This window comes from Budorcas taxicolor, chromosome 4, assembly GCF_023091745.1.
Source record: "Budorcas taxicolor isolate Tak-1 chromosome 4, Takin1.1, whole genome shotgun sequence".
Taxonomy (NCBI): Eukaryota; Metazoa; Chordata; class Mammalia; order Artiodactyla; family Bovidae; genus Budorcas; species Budorcas taxicolor.
The window spans coordinates 14696420-14713318 of NC_068913.1; the positions used below are offsets into that span (position 1 = coordinate 14696420).

Below are 16899 nucleotides of genomic sequence, written 5' to 3' on the forward strand. Positions count from 1 at the left end.
GTCAGGTGGCCAAAGTATTGAAGGTTCAGCTTCAACATCAGTCCTTCCAATGAATATTCAGGGTTGATTTCCTTTAGGACTGACGGGTTTGATCTCCTAACTGTCCAAGGGACTCTCAAGAGTCTTCTCCAGCACCAATGTTCAAAAGCATCAAAAGTAAGTAAAAGATCCTTGTCTCATTTCCGGGTAAGAATCTCATTAGGGGTTGAGTTGCTGCTTCCCATCCCCCCAGGAGCGTGGTGCTGGTGGGGCGGAGCCGCAGGCGACTCCAGATGGTGGAGGGAGAACCTGGTCCCAAAGGACTGCTTCCTTCTGGCTCACAGATGGAGGGAAGTGGCTTCTGAAAGGTTTCCTGCGGGGCTGCTGATCTGGAGAACAGCAGTGGTCAAGCTAGAAACACACCCGCCTCCCATTCCAAAGATGTACCCAAGGGGTCATCGTGTCTTCTTCTTCAATTTTAGAGTCAAAGTGGTCTTCACCAATTAGGAAAGGTCTTTAAAATTTCCAACCTCAAACAATTGCTGCTTCAAAAACAAAAAGACATTCTGCCAGATTCCTAAAGATTTCTTTCAGTTACTGCCAAACTTTCTTGGCTAGACCTCTGGTGTAAGAGAATGAAAGCACTTCCTTCTGGGATTGGAGATCACCAGCATTTCGATTTTAGAAAGAAATCCTATCAGAAGGTTACCCATGGAGGAAGAGAATGTGACTATACTGAAAGTCCTAAAATTGAGATGTTGCCTTCTGGGATTCCCCGCCTCGGCTTGTGGTGCAGAAAGGATTGGTAGCTATCCGGATCTGCCTATGGCTCTGGACAGTAGAACATCCCTCTCCTCGACATGTAACTTCTTGAGGCTGGTAAGACAATTATAATGACAAACTGTATTGAAACTGAAGTTAATGCTTTTTTAAAAAGTGCTGGACTAGAGGGGACAGGTCTTTAAATGGAGTTTCTGTTCTCCCACAAGAAATCTTCCAGATGTGAAGAAGATCTTAAGTCCTGTTCACAAAGGCAATTTTCTGAGAGATAACAGCAAGGGAAGTAGGAAGAGGGGCTTAGTAACTAACTGTGGGTATAAGTTCTCATTTGGCTGTGTGATTTTGAAGTCCCTTAATCTTTCAGAACCAAGAGAAAACAAAGATTAAAAATACTAGCTTTCCAGGAATGTCTGAACAGTGAGTAAGGCATGTAAACCATTGAGGTTGGTAGGTGCTCAACAAAATTTCTTCCTTTCCTTTTCCTCCCAAAATGTACTCTTGGTCCATTGTAGGAGTCTTTCCTACCAGCCTTACTTTAGCAGCTTCACTCACCTGTAGAATAATATAAAATTACATGTTCCAGGAAACACTCTCTGTGGTTGCCATCTTATTCAGTTCTGTTTTGCTCCTCTGAATTCCTCTAATTTGGCCATATGCTAAAGAGATTTAAGGATTCAGTTGGCCACTGGTAGATGGTTGGTATTTTAAATGTTTTTGCTGCTACCCAATAGAATGAATAAGACAACTGGCCCCTTTCCAAAGGAAAACTAAAGAAAAACTATTCAATTTAATATGCAGATGCTTCAAAGTGATTTAGAACAACTACTCCACAGCCCGACTTTCCAAAGAGAAAGTCATCTTTACAACAAGTATGACTGACTCATTTATCCAGAAGATAAAGTGATTTGTTCTCTTGTGGATGGGGAATTCAGTTTCCTTATTTACAAGGAACAAGGTCAGAGCTGAAGATGCTGTCTTCCAAATACAAAACAAATTTGTAGAGGGTGTATTTCACTGAAAGCCACCAGTATGTAATTTATGTATAAATTACATAAAGGGAAAAAAAAAGAATTATAGGGTCTGCAATTGCTTTCCAGGGTACAGAAGGACATTTGATTTTTTTTTCCTTCAGCATAATTCAGAAGGAAGTGATACCCTAGGGAGCCAAGACTGGGTTTTCTTGTAGGGCAAGAAAGACATTTTCTGGGGAAGGAAAAGTATGTAAAAGTTTGGGGGAGGTAAAGAAGATTTCTGCCATTGAACCATTCTGCATACGAAGCCCAGAGTATAAGCAGTCTCCTTGATCATCAAGTACCTTTCTGCACACAAAGATATCAATATAAAAGGGCAGACATAGCTTTAGAATTTCTCTGCTGAAGTGGCTTATAGGTGGCACTTGTATTGGAAGGGTGGCAGGGAGATTGACCTTGAATTTGTTTTCTGATTTATGCTTTTAGGGGTCAGATGATGAGGGGAAGGGTCTTAAGGTCTCTCCAGTTGCCACCTTTTGTCCAACTCTTCTTCTAAGAAGGGAGAATAGAGACCCCGGAGATGTGCAAAAGGTGAAGTCTCCCGGGTTTGCAAAGAGAAAGCGGAAGCTTCTGCCTTCTGGGTCCACACCAATCCCTCCTCATTTGGTGATCAAGGTTCCTGGGAGTCACTGCAGAGAGATGATTTAGAGTTTGCTTTCTCAAGCGTCTCTTTTCTGTTGTTGCCTGGTGAAATGATACTGAGGCTTAAAGAAGGCATGTCCAGCTGTCTTAGTTCTGGAAGAAGCTAGACGTGTCGCTCACAGAGTTGGGAGGCTGTCAGGCTAAAAGGAGCCTTTCCTGCTGTGAGCACCATCTTCTGTCAGCAGAAAACTTACTAGTCAATGTCAGCAAAACCCAACGTGGCAGGCAGGCTTTAGACTTTGTGTGTCTCAAGACGGATGTTGAAGGACTACTTGAAATTTTTTATCCTAATGAAAGGTAAGTTATCTCCATGTGATATATGGGAGTATGCCAGGTGCAAACTGAAGCACCAAATGTATGAAGTTAGGCTCCTGAACTATGAATGAATTGTATTCCTGTATACAAGTGGCGCTGGTGGTAAGGAACCCACCTGCCAGTGCAGGAGACATCAAAGGCCTGGAATCCCTGGGTCGGGAAGATCCCCTGGAGGTGGGCACAGCAACCCACTCCAGTACTCTTGCCTGGAGAGTCCGATGGACAGAGGAGCCTGGCAGGGTACAGTCCACAGGATCACGAAGAGTCGGACATGACTGAAGTGACTTAGCACAGCATACATAACTAAGTTTGAACTGTTTCTGAATAGAGGCTGGGAATAGGGTTGCCAGACAAAATATAGGATGCTCAATTAAATTTGAAATTCATCAGTAAAAAGTAACTTTTAGTATGAATATGTCCCATGCATTACTGAGGCCATATTTATCCTAAAAACCCCCTACATTATTATTATTATTTGCTAAATCAGGAAACCCTAGGTGAGAAATAAAGTGTGTGTACAAGAGGAGAGTTAACTTTTGGCCACATCTCCTCTGTGTTCAGTGTGTTGGCAGGAAGCGGGAGGTAAGGAATTCCTAAAGCCGGATTGCCTGTACTGGGCATGTGGGCGTTGTGTCTTTAAGCCTAACCAGTGTGGTTTCCATGAAGAGTGAGTGTAGCCTGGGAATTCATGCAGCGCAGAAGTCAGTGTTCTGAATGGGCACCTGAACTACAGGCTGCCTGACTTCCCCATGCTCTTTGTTTTCGGAATTCCTGTACAAGTGTACTTTTGACTCGGGCCTTGGATTGATTTCACCTGGCGTCTACGTCCTGGTAACTCTGACATTTAAATCTTCATTTTGGATTACTCATCTGATTACCTGCGTACTTTTCACCATGGTATATTCCTCCGGAAAGCATGTATCTGGGAGTCTTTAGAGAAGGATGTATATAAAGGTCTTGATGGATGCTATTTTCATTATTATTATTAACATCTTTGCATTAAAAAGGGAACTATTTTGAAATTTCAACAAAATCCAGCCTATAATTACTGTAATGATTATAATAAAGAATGTTTCTTATTCCAGATGTCTGTGCAATAAGATTTGTGTCCTTAAACCATTCATTTCACTGGTCATTACTTAAGGATTAAAATAAGGTTATCAGACTACATTTGAAAAAGCCTAAAACCATGCTTTCTCTTTGTGTGCCTCTTGGGGTTTCAGTTTCCTTATCTTCAAGTTAAAGGTATTAGATAATCCCTAGTGTCCTAAATCAAATCCCTTATGATTATACAGTGGAAGTGAGAAATAGATTTAAGGGACTAGATCTGATAGGTAGAGTGCCTGATGAACTATGGAATGAGGTTCATGACATTGTACAGGAGACAGGGATCAAGACCATCCCCATGGAAAAGAAATGCAAAAAAGCAAAATGGCTGTCTGGGGAAGCCTTACAAATAGCTGTGAAAAGAAGAGCGGCAAAAAACAAAGGAGAAAAGGAAATATGTAAGCGTCTGAATGCAGAGTTCCAAAGAATAGCAAGAAGAGATAAGAAAGCCTTCTTCAGTGATCAATGCAAAGAAATAGAGGAAAATAACAGAATGGGAAAGACTAGAGATCTCTTTAAGAAAATTAGAGATACCAAGGGAACATTTCATGCAAAGATGAGCTCGATAAAGGACAGAAATGGTATGGACCTAACAGAAGCAGAAGATATTAAGAAGAGGTGGCAAGAATACACAGAACTGTACAAAAAAGATCTTCATGACCCAGATAATCACAATGGTATGATCACTCACCTAGAGCCAGACATCCTGGAATGTGAAGTGAAGTGGGCCTTAGAAAGCATCACTACAAACAAAGCTAGTGGAGGTGATGGAATTCCAGTTGAGCTATTTCAAATCCTGAAAGATGATGCTGTGAAAGTGCTGTACTCAGTATGCCAGCACATTTGGAAAACTCAGCAGTGGCCACAGGACTGGAAAAGGTCAGTTTTCATTCCAATCCCAAAGAAAGGCAATGCCAAAGAATACTCAAACTACCACACAATTGCACTCATCTCACATGCTAGTAAAGTAATGCTCAAAATTCTCCAAGCCAGGCTTCAGCAATACATGAACCGTGAATTTCCTGATGTTTAAGCTGATTTTAGAAAAGGCAGAGGAACCAGAGATCAAATTGCCAACATCCGCTGGATCATGGAAAAAGCAAGAGGGTTCCAGAAAAACATCTATTTCTGCTTTGTTGACTATGCCAAAGCCTTTGACTGTGTGCATCACAACAAACTGTGGAAAATTCTGAAAGAGATGGGCATACCAGACCACCTGACCTGCCTCTTGAGAAACCTGTATGCAGGTCAGGAAGCAACAGTTAGAACTGGACATGGAACAACAGGCTGGTTCCAAATAGGAAATGGAGTATGTCAAGGCTGTATATTGTCACCCTGTTTATTTAACTTATGGGCAGTGTACATCATGAGAAATGCTGGACTGGAAGAAGCACAAGCTGGAATCAAGATTGCCAGGAGAAATCTCAATAACCTCAGATATGCAGATGACACCACCCTTATGGCAGAAAGTGAAGAGGAACTAAAAAGCCTCTTGATAAAAGTGAAAGAGGAGAGTGAAAAAGTTAGCTTAACATTCAGAAAACTAAGATCATGGCATCTGGTCCTATCACTTCATGGGAAATAGATGGGGAAACAGTGGAAACAGTGTCAGACTTTATTTTTGGGGGCTCCAAAATCACTGCAGATGGTGACTGCAGCCATGAAATTAAAAGACGCTTACTCTTTGGAAGAAAAGTTATGACCAACCTAGATAGCATATTCAAAAGCAGAGACATTACTTTGCCAACAAAGGTCCGTCTAGTCAAGGCTATGGTTTTTCCTGTGGTCATGTATGGATGTGAGAGTTGGACTGTGAAGAAGGCTGAGTGCCGAAGAATTGATGCTTTTGAACTGTGGTGTTGGAGAAGACGCTTGAGAGTCCCTTGGACTGCAAGGAGACCCAGCCAGTCCATTCTGAAGGAGATCAGCCCTGGGATTTCTTTGGAAGGAATGATGCTGAAGCTGAAACTCCAGTACTTTGGCCACCTCATGTGAAGAGTTGACTCGTTGGAAAAGACTGATGCTGGGAGGGACTGGGGGCAGGAGGAGAAGGGGACGACTGAGGATGAGATGGCTGGATGGCATCACTGACTCGATGGACGTGAGTCTGAGTGAACTCTGGGAGTTGGTGTTGGACAGAGAGGCCTGGTGTGCTGCAATTCATGGGGTCACAAAGAGTCGGACATGACTGAGCGACTGAACTAAAGGGTCTTTTGCAACCCTCACAGTCTCTGATACTGTTATGGTAGCTTAAAAACTAGTGTTCAGAGCAGTCAGTCAGCCCCGGGTTTGTCTGTCTCTTTTCCACAGAGCTGCATATCTGCCATTCTCATCTCAACTACAGGAAAGAGCGGCCACATCTGCCTCAATTAAATTACCCAAGACCAAGGTCCTGGAAGAATTACCTCCTCACCTTGACAGCCATGTACCCATAGAGAAATCCTTCTAGTTACACTTTCCATAGACTCAGAAATGCTAACTCTTCAGAGGTCTCATAGCAATAGAAGTCTGACTCCAACCCTTAGGGGTTGATGCTAGAGGATTATTCTTTATTTATGTAGACCTAGCTGAAATACTGTCATCAGCTCAACTTTGTGCACTGTACCCAGAATATGTATGTGAATGGATCTTCTCATTAAACTAGTATTTATGTTGTGCACATTTGGACCTCACCACTGGGCAGGATGATTCCTTAGCTGGTTTGGAGCTTCGGTATGCACATTTAGTCTGCACTGCAGTTCTTAAATACAGGGACAGTTGAAAGGAATGGTGTGCTAGAACTGGCTTGCTGTAGCTTGCAAAAATTGATTATTAAATTACCAGGAGTTTTGCAAGCTGATTGTTAAATGCAAACATTATTAAAAATCAGGTCATACCAACCTACAACAAATAATGCATATAAAAACAGAAACTCAAAATGTATTATTAATACCTCCTGATTATTTTACTCGGCATATCTATGCTCTTGATATTATTTGCATATATTGGAGCTATTTGATGAAAACATATAATGATGCTACTGTACACCTCTTCCCTACCATATATTCAGAGAACTCATGTTGGTCACCTCACATAGGCCATGATGCAAGTGTTTACACCACAGAAACCAGCAAATGTTACCATTCAGACCTTGACTTATTTCTTTGTTGATGTCTAAATTTCCAAAATTAATGGAGAGAATGTTACTAATGTAGATTAAACTTAAAAATTTGCAGTGTGTGGTGTCTGTAGCTCTTACATTGTGAATAGTGCAAAAAATTGAGAAAATCTGCTTCCAGTATTCAAAAAACTATTCAATGCTTCCACATAAAAGTCCTTATGTCATTGAATGAGTGACTTTCCAATGTGTCTTCATTGTTTCCCATTTGTGAAGCAATTGCTACTTAATGTAATAAAAATATCAACCGATATAAACATAGGAACTACAGGCACTCTCCAGTTGCAGACAGAGACTAGCTCTGAACACAACTTATGTCTAAACAAAATTGATATAAAAAAAGTTAAAGCATTTAGAGAGCACCAGTTGGCCTTATGGAATAGAAAATAAATCATATTGGATATTTTATTATTTGTAAATTGTGGGCTTCACATTCTTTATATTAGCAAAACATAAACTTATATACATATAGATATGTGTACAACTTTTTTTTTTTTTTTTTTTTTTTACAAAATGCCTGTTGAACATTTTCTGGCACACAATTGACTTAAACCTCTACTTGGTAGACCCCTTCTGGTTAGTCTATTTGTTGGGACTGACATAGTCCTCAGGTGAGGCCATGCTTCCTAAGACCATACCATGTGAAGCAGAAAAAGCTTTTGATAAAATTTCAATATTAATTTATGAGAAAAGCACTCCAGAAAGAAGGCCTAGAGGGAATATGCCACAATATAATAAAGGCCACATATGACAGACCCACAGCTAACATCATATTCAATGGTGAAAAGCTGAAAGCATTTCCTCTGAGATTAGGAACAAGACATGGATGGCCAGTCTCACCACTTTCATTCAACTTAGTGTTGACTTCTGGAGTCACACAGACCTAAGTTTGAATCCTATCTCTGTCATTTACTAGCTAAATACACTTGAATATATATTCTTTCTGCCTTTGATTTTAAGTCTGTCATGCAGAGATAATTATAAGACTAACCTCATAGGGTTGTTGGAAAATTCAGCATATGTTTAACACAGGCCATGGCACATGTAAGTTCTCAAAAATGGTAGCTGTAATTTTTTTTTTCCTACATCTTCTCTCCTGCCTATTAGGATTCATCAAGCTTCAGACCACAGTCCTCTACCTTTTCTGCTTATATTCATTTAGAGTGTAACTGGGAGAAGGCAATGGCACCCCAACTCCAGAACTCTTGCCTGGAAAACCCCATGGGTGGAAGACCCCGGTGGCCTACAGTCCGTGGGGTCGCTAAGAGTCGGATACGACTGAGTGACTTCACTTTCACTTTTCCCTTTCATGCATTGGAGAAGGAAATGGCACCCCACTCCAGTGTTCTTGCCTGGAGAATCCCAGGGACGGGGGAACCTGGTGGGCTGTTGTCCATGGGGTCACACAGAGTTGGACACGACTGAAGTGACTTAGCAGCAGCAGCAGAGCCTGACCAGCACATTGTTTGGTGATTCACAATCTCCCCCTCCATCTTGACCTTCTCATTAGGGTATTTATTCATGCACATTGTAAACCAACCTTAGGACATAACACAGGAAATACCTTCTGTTCATTGTCTGACCATCCTAAGATGAGAATGCCCTTCCCGTTTTCTCATTTCCGTGGGTGGTGCCCTATTTGTGCTTGGTCTCAGGCTTCAAAGCTGCATTCTATACTCTCTGTATCTGATTATTCATTAAACCCTACTTATTCTTTCTCGCAGCCTCAGTTACCCTTCCTTCTCATGACTAACAGGGAAGCTGGCTGACAAGCCATTTGGTGCACTCCCATCCCTTGATAGCCTTGTTTTTCCCTTTGTGGTCATGGTGCTCAAGAGACACTGATGATCTTTTAATTAATAAGTTAGTCTTTTATTATTTACTGACATGCATTGCTCTTGAACTCTTTGAAATATCTATGTCTTTTTCTCTTCAACTAGGCTGTAAGCTCCTTGATGACAAAAGCAGGATATGAACTCAGAATTACTGTCACAGTACTTAACCCAGTGCTCAATAAAGGCTTCCCCATGGGATGAATTGATTGAATATAACCCTTTCTTATTAAGAGTATGTTTTAAGTTGTTGCTTGTTTTAGCCACTAAGTCGTGTGTGGCCCTTTTGCAACCCCAAGGACTATAGCCTGCCTGGCTCCTTTGTCCATGGGATTCTCCAGGCAAGAATACTGGAGGGGGTTGCCATTTCCTTTTCTAAGAATATGTAATTTTCTAGATGATATAGCTAGATGTAAATATGTAGCTTCCTAATGCCTGTTAGGTCAGCCCCATGTTCTTCAAGCTGACCTTCTAGTTATACTGTCAGCTGGTTCTATCTTACCTGCTCTTAACTTTATCTTCCTGAAAAGGGCCCTTTAGTCAGGTGACTTTGGTACACACACACACACACAGTTTAGTTCAGTTCAGTTCAGTCGCTCAGTCGTGTCCGACTCTTTGCGACCCCACGAGTCGCAGCACACCAGGCCTCCATGTCCATCACCAACTCCCAGAGTTCACTCAGACTCACGTCCATCGAGTCATTGATGCCATCCAGCCATCTCATCCTCTGTCGTCCCCTTCTCCTCCTGCCCCCAATCCCTCCCAGCATCAGAGTCTTTTCCAATGAGTCAAGTCTTTGCATGAGGTGGCCAAAGTACTGGAGTTTCAGCTTTAGCATCATTCCTTCCAAAGATAAATCAGGGCTGATCTTGGTATTAAAATGATCATCCTTCCATCTTAGTTTTTTTTTGAAGTCCCAAGATATTGGGTACTTACCACCTCACGCTGAAAAATGCAATGCCATACCACCTAAGAAGGACTTGTAAAGGTGGGAAAAACCAGTTTTGTGACTTTTGCCCAATAACAATAGCTGGAGGTTCAGAAGGACCAGGAAATTAGGAAGAAATTTTCCTTCAAAAAGTTAATTAAGTGCAGAGCTGTGCCCACTTTCTAATGGTAGGCATACTGGTTTATCATAAAGGGTAAAACTCAGGAATAGACAATTAGAGGTGATACATCAGGCAAGGCATGGGAGGTACACAGAGCTTTCATGCCCTTTTGGAGCACATCGCCCTCCAAGTACGTTGATGTGCTCACCCACCTAGAAGCGGCCTGAAACACTATCTTTTAGGAAGTTTCATTAGGCATGACTGATGAAATCATTGGCCACTGGTGGCTGAACTCAGTCTCCAGCCCCTCTGTCTTTCCCTGGTGGTAGAAAGCAAGGTGTGTAAAAGTTCCAAGCCTGTAATCAAGGATTGGTCTTTCCAGTAACCAGTCTACATCTCAAAGCTCTCTCAGTTCAGCTCAGTTCAGTCGCTCAGTCATGTCCTACTCTTTGCGGCCCCATGGACTGCAGCATGACAACCTCCCTGTGCATCACCAACTCCCAGCATTTACTCAAACTCATGTCCATTGAGTTGGTGATGCCATCCAACCATCTCATCCTCTGTCGTCCCCTTCTCCTCCCACCTTCAATCTTTTCCATCATCAGGGTCTTTTCAAATGAGTCAGCTCTTTGCATCAGGTTGTCAAAGTATTGGAGTTTCAGCTTCAGCATCAGTCCTTCCAATGACTATTCAGGACTGATTTCCTTTAGGATGGACTGGTTGGATCTCCTTGCAGTCCAAGGGACTCTCAAGAGTCTTCTCCACCACCACAGTTCAAAAGCATCAGTTCTTCCGCACTCAGCTTTCTTTATAGTCCAACTCTCACATCCATACATGACTACTGGAAAAATCAAGGTTTGACTAGATATACCTTTGTTGGTAAAGTAACGTCTATGCTTTTTAATATGCTCTCCACGTTGGTCAGAACTTTTCTTCCGAAAAGTAAGTGTCTTTTAATTTCATGACTGCAGTCACCATCTGTGGTAATTTTGGAGCCCCCCAAAATAAAGCCTATTGTTGTTTCTGTTGTTTCCCCATGAAGTGATGGGACCAGATGCCATGATCTTCGTTTTCTGAATGTTGAGCTTTAAGCCAACTTTTTCACTCTCCTCTTTCACTTTCATCAAGAGGCTTTTGAGTTCCTCTTCACTTTCTGCCATAAGGGTGGGGTCATCTGCATGTCTGAGAATATTGATATTTCTCCCAGCAATCTTGATTCCAGCCTGTGCTTCCTCCAGCCCAGCCTTTCTCGTGATGTACTCTGCATATAAGTTAAATAAGCAGGGTGACAATATACAGCCTTGACGTACTCCTTTCCTGATTTGGAACCAGTCTGTTGTTCCATGTCCAATTCTAACTGTTGCTTCCTGATATGCATACAGATTTCTCAGGAGGCAGGTCAGGTGTTCTGGTATTCCCATCTCTTTAAAAATTTAAGAATTCTTAAATTCTCTCTAGGAGCCCCATTGACAGTTACTTCATTAGAATAATTGAATGATGTAAAGGAGCTCCATTTAAGGAGCTCTGTGTGTTAGGAACCAGAACAAAGATCAAGTATATATTTCCTATCATCCCACATCCACAGGTACCTTCTTTCCAACTGCAGCTTGAAATGAGCCTAGGCTATGGGAGAGGAGAAACTTCTGAATAAAATTTAGAGTTTCAGTTATTAAAGTAAAATCAACATTTTTATTACTGAAATGACATTTTTCTCCTGTCTAGAAAAAGTTAAGTAGAAACAGGTGTGAGTCCCACCCAGGGTGTCATGTCAGAAATGGAGAAGGGTTCTAGGCAGTAAGTTAGTGTGAGCAGGACAAGCGGAAATAATAAAGTGGTGTTTTCTTTATAGCCTGTGAAGCGAATCTGTTTCAAGACAACTGTTATGTTTGCTGACGCTACACATGTAGACAGGACTCTGAGGGCATGCAGGCGGGCATGACTGCATACACACACATACACACCCCTTTCTACCATTTAGGGTCTACAGTTGCACTCATCTCCTCCAAGAAATCTTTCCCGGTTAGCCCCAATCACACAGCTCTCCTTCTTGGAATTTCTATAATCCCTGTTTTTCAAACTTAACACTTACATATGTGAACCAACCATACATCTTCATTGATCTTCGCTTGTTCCATTTATGTGTTTTTGCTTCTCATTCTTATAGTAAGCCTCTCACCAGAAACCAGTATATTTTACTTTGGGGATATGTCTCCTATATCCCTCCATTGTCACTTAATAAAGGCTGCTTGATTGGTTGGTCAGATGTGTCCAGATTTCATGGTGCCATCAGAAGTTAGTTAAATATTCAGTTTAGTCTAAAACCTAAAGCTAAATCTTCTGTCTCCTGATGGAGATGCTGGCTCCCTGGACTCAGCCTTCTGTTTTGGTGGTGGTGGTGGTGGTGGTTGCCCAATGAACTGTTGAACAGAGCATGCTCATGAAAGAGCGAATCTTCATGCAGTCTTTCTTTTATTGCTGATGAAGGTGAAAATAGCAGTGAGTGTAGTTCGGTGTATGACACAGGTCCTCTTTAGGCGTTGTGCTGGGAAGATGCCTTTGATCAACATTCACGCTGCTCTACAGTTTGCGTTGCCTCATAGTCACCAGTAGGCTTAAGTTCTTGGTTTATGAATATTCAGCTTTTTGCTAATAAAACTTTCTATAGAACTAGAAGCGTTTCCCAGACCGCTGGAAGTGTATTTTAAGATCAGCCTCTCTCAAAATTGCTTCAGTTATGGGCAGGGCATGCATTTCATCAGACTTCCATCTTCTTTGTTAGAAACCTCTTTTTTACTTTCTCCAGAATGATGAAGGCAATTAGTCTTATGTTATTTTAATCCTCCCATCTACCACTGGAGCTGGCAGTGTGTCCGAATACTTAAAAGCTTGAGACTTTGTCAGAGCATTTCAGGGCTAAAAGGAGGCTTATAGGTCCATGAAGTCTTGATGTCTCTGAGAGTGGAATGGATGAATCATATATGTGCACTGAACAAATAAAACTCTATGGTGTCTCTGTAGGTGATACAGGCCTGCCATTCATATCCCAAAGCAATTGAAGTTGTTGTTAACGCCTATGAACACATCAAGTGGAACGTGAAGTGGAAAAGAGCTATCCCTGATGATGACTTGGAGGTAAAGCACCCGTTCACTTCCTCTGGGTTTTCACTCCCCAGGACTTCCAGAACACAATGGAAGTACAGGAAATTCTAATTTTAAAACAATGGGTTTTGAGACTGCTTTAAGAATTTGAGAATGCCACTCCAATATGAGACAAAGGGTTATAAAATGCAGGTGTGAGAATAGATAAATAAATAGGTATGTAACACTTGGGAGCATCTTGGGAATTTCTCCATCAAGAGGCAAGTTGAATAATTATATAAAGTTGACAGTTTTACTTTCTTCCCCATCAATTTAGATGAATTTAATAACAACAACAACAACATTTGGTATTGCTCATACAGCATTTTTACCAGCAGATTAAACTGTTTTGTATAGATTATAAAAGTGACTTTAATAAATTGCTTTGTATAGATTATTTTCATTCACTTCTAAATATCCTGAAGTCTTTAGTAAGCAGGTAACAGAGTATTAAAAACTGTGGGACTTCCCTGATAGTCCAGTAGTTAAAAGTCCATTTGCCAATGCGAGAGACGTGGGTTCCATCCCTGGTCTGGGATGGATCCCTGGGATCCTACGTGCTGCAGGACCACTAAGCCTGTGCCCCACAACTACTGAGCCCAGCTCCAGAGCCCTCAAGCCAAAGCGATTGAACCACAACTAGAGAAAGCCCACACGCCACAAAGAAGACCCAGCGCAGCCATCAATAAATAAAGAGACAGATGGATAAAACTGTGGCAAAAATGTGCATAACGTAAGATTTAAAAAAAAAAACAAAACTCTGTGATGACTCATGCAGAAAGCTTTGCAAAGTTGAGTCCTCATGCCACACATGGACTTTGCTGCCTTTGTGAACCAGCTATTTCACTAGCCTTCTTTTCTTGGTTTTAACCACCACAGCTGTCCCCAACATGGGAGAGGTGTTGGGCAGAGTGCAGAGCTCACTCGGCTTAAAGGCCAATGGCTTAGATGCAATGTTATTCTGCTACTTATTAGCTGCCTTAGCTTTGAAAAGTTGCTTAACCTGTCTTAGCATTATTATTCATGTTTAATTTTGCCTCACCATCAGAGACTGTGGAAAGCTGCCATTAGGTGTAAAGTAGGGACTAAACACATCACTGTTGATTTCTATTGATGTAAACGGGGAGGCTGTTCTGACTTTAACATGTCTTGCCTTCTTTTTCAGAGACACTGGGATTTTTACCACTCTCTCTTCACCGTGTGCAGTAACTCTCCAAGGACTCTCATGCATTTATCAAGATGTGCCATTCGAAGAATGTTACACAGCAGATGTCACAGAGTAATTCCTTTGCTTTCCCTCCCATTGTCATTGAAAAAGTACTTGCTTTTAGAGCCGGAGGGAATCATTTATTAAGCCTTATGAGGCAGAAGTTCCCAATCCTAGATCTTTAAGTGGACTCGCTGGGTAGACACAGTTTGCATAAATAAAATGGTACTTGCGTTGATTGTAACACCTCAGGGATGTAAAAACACTTTGCAAACACTGTGTCATTAATCCTAGGGTATCATGGTGAGGGGAAATAAACAAGAAGTAAAGTGAAGGTATTCTCAAAAATAAAAGCATATTCAGAAGGTACTGATGTAACAATAATACTGTGTATAGTGCACTTACTTGGTACCTGCTATAATTTTGTAAAAATTTTCATATATTATCTCATTTGAGAGGGGACCCAGGTTTTCTTACAACCAATCTCATTTTCTCTCCCTTATTAGTAAGAAGTTTACATTACCCTTCAGTTGCCAACATGCAAGGCTCTGTGATAGGCCTCTTAATCTTTGTGTCCTCCACCCTCTCCCGCTTAGCAGAAATTACTGTTGCTAGTTTTGCCAACCCCTTTCCCCATACCGAGCTCCTCAACTTACTTTCAGTGAAGAAAACGTGAACATAGTCAAAACAAGGGGATCTTGGAAGCAAATTAGAAGTGAAAAACAAAGACTTATCCACTTGAAAGTCGAAATATTCATATTAATGCACTCTCACTGAGCCCAAGACCAGAGATGCAAAGCTGAATCCGAAGCAAGGACTCCAGCCCCCCCAGGACGTCATACTTTAGCAGAGGATCCAGACATTTAAGCTGGGAACTGCAGGGGCAGGTGTCAGGGGCAGGAGCGCAAAGGCAGATTCGTTCTCAGTGCTTGCCTTTCAAAGTCATGCTTCTGATATGAAGTGTGGTTTTCTTTGAAGCCTGATGATAAAGAGTGAAGGGATAGTGTGAAGTGGAGGGGATCTCAGGCTGCTGTGAGTGTGCATGAAAAAGGACTCACTTTCAGTTTCCTGGCACGTCTAGACATTTTTATTTTCGTATCATTTGCTGCACTGTACTGCCCCAGGTTCCCTGGGGAAAATCTGGCGCACTCGATGGCTCCCATGTATGTCACAAAGAAGTTTTAGAAAATGTGTGCACGGAAATGTATGAAAGGACTTAGTTTGGTTACTTCGGTCTTTTCATGTAAGAGACCGACATTTCAAAGCATTTTAGCTAGAAGATGAGAATTTTGCTGGTGATGGCTGGGTGCAGAAGGCACGTAGAGACACTTTGAGAATAGTAGGAGTTTGAGAAACTTGGAAAGGCTAGTGTGTTAGTCAGGTTTGTTAACGGTTTGCAGAAAGAGAGATGTAGATGGCTGACCTTTGGAATTCATGGTTTATGAGGCCGCTTTTCCCCTCACGTATTTGTTCTTACTAGTAGTCACTTGTAGATATGCTCAGAGACTTTCAGCGTTACGTTTTACAGCTTACATCGGAAGTAATTAAGCGCAGATAAATCTATTTGCCAGTTGTGAGCAGGATTTTTTTCCAGGACTGGGGTGTATGTACATGTGTATGTTTCTCCATCTTGTTGAAGTTTACAGGCTTGAGTTTTGAGTAGAAATGAAGTCAAATATTCCACTCGCCTGCCATCTAGACTGTGCTTCGCATCTTGGGATTTGCGTTCTCCTGGTGCTGTGTAGGAAAAATAATGTAGACGCAGTGACCTTTCTAAAGTATCAGTTCCACTCAGATATTTTGGGAGGAATATTTTATACGGAAATGAGATCTGTATTATGGAATAGAATACTGTATATGTGTGAACTAGTCATATAAAACATGATCTTCAAAAAAAACAGTTTACTTGCAGCAAGTGGTGTAGAACACATTCTAGAATGCCAGGTTTTGGAGCTGTTGCCCCCCCCCCCCCCCCCCCCCCCGCTAGTTTCAGGAGTATTCTGGAGAAATATTTGTGATCCTGACTTCAGCGGTAATGCTGAGGCTGAGGACGAAAGGCGAGAGGATGTTCCTTGCATGGGGAAATAACGTTTCTCAGGCCGCCCGCTGTGCTTAGGCGTTCTGTGTTAATCTAGTGTATGATACAGGACAACTCGTTTTGGATGGTGTATTTGTAGATTTAAAGTCGTTTCTCCTCATCTTTGAACCTTCATTTAGAGGACTTAAATAAAGCTCTTCCCTTTCCTTTCATCGTTGTGAGTTTTCTGTTGATGAGACGTTTTCCTAACTGGCTTCTCAGCAGTTAGACTAAAGAACTCGACGTGATTCACGTTTCTTCCACATTGAGAAAAAAAAAAAGAGAGAATGAGAAGATATGCCTGTAAATAAATAATATTGTCAAAAGAAAGTAAAGGGTAAACACAAATAAAAAACAGGTGATTGCTTTGAGAACAAAAGAAGTGTTTTAATGATCATAAAGAAATTGTGCTGAATCATAGTCTTCTGTCTGTCACCCTCTGTCCTCTTGGGTTTCTAATTTCCTTTCGTTCTCCTCATTCAAGCAGCCATGAGCAGGAGCAACAGAGGAAATTATATCCTCATGATAGCTTTGTTAACTTGCTGTAAATAGTCACTCAGTGAGGAAGAAGATAGATAGTCAATA

The 16899-nt window shown here is 41.6% G+C and overlaps 1 protein-coding gene across 1 annotated transcript in view; it reads left to right on the forward strand.

The window, feature by feature from the left end:
- Positions 1–16644, forward strand: part of ASB4 (ankyrin repeat and SOCS box containing 4) — an 85403-nt gene extending 68759 nt beyond the window's left edge. Inside the window, exons 4-5 of the mRNA XM_052638594.1 lie at positions 12911–13024; positions 14196–16644. Of these exons, the coding sequence (XP_052494554.1) occupies positions 12911–13024; positions 14196–14384 (303 nt within the window). The 3' untranslated portion in view covers positions 14385–16644. The remainder of the gene's footprint in view (positions 1–12910; positions 13025–14195) is intronic.
- The last annotated feature ends 255 nt before the right edge of the window (positions 16645–16899 follow it).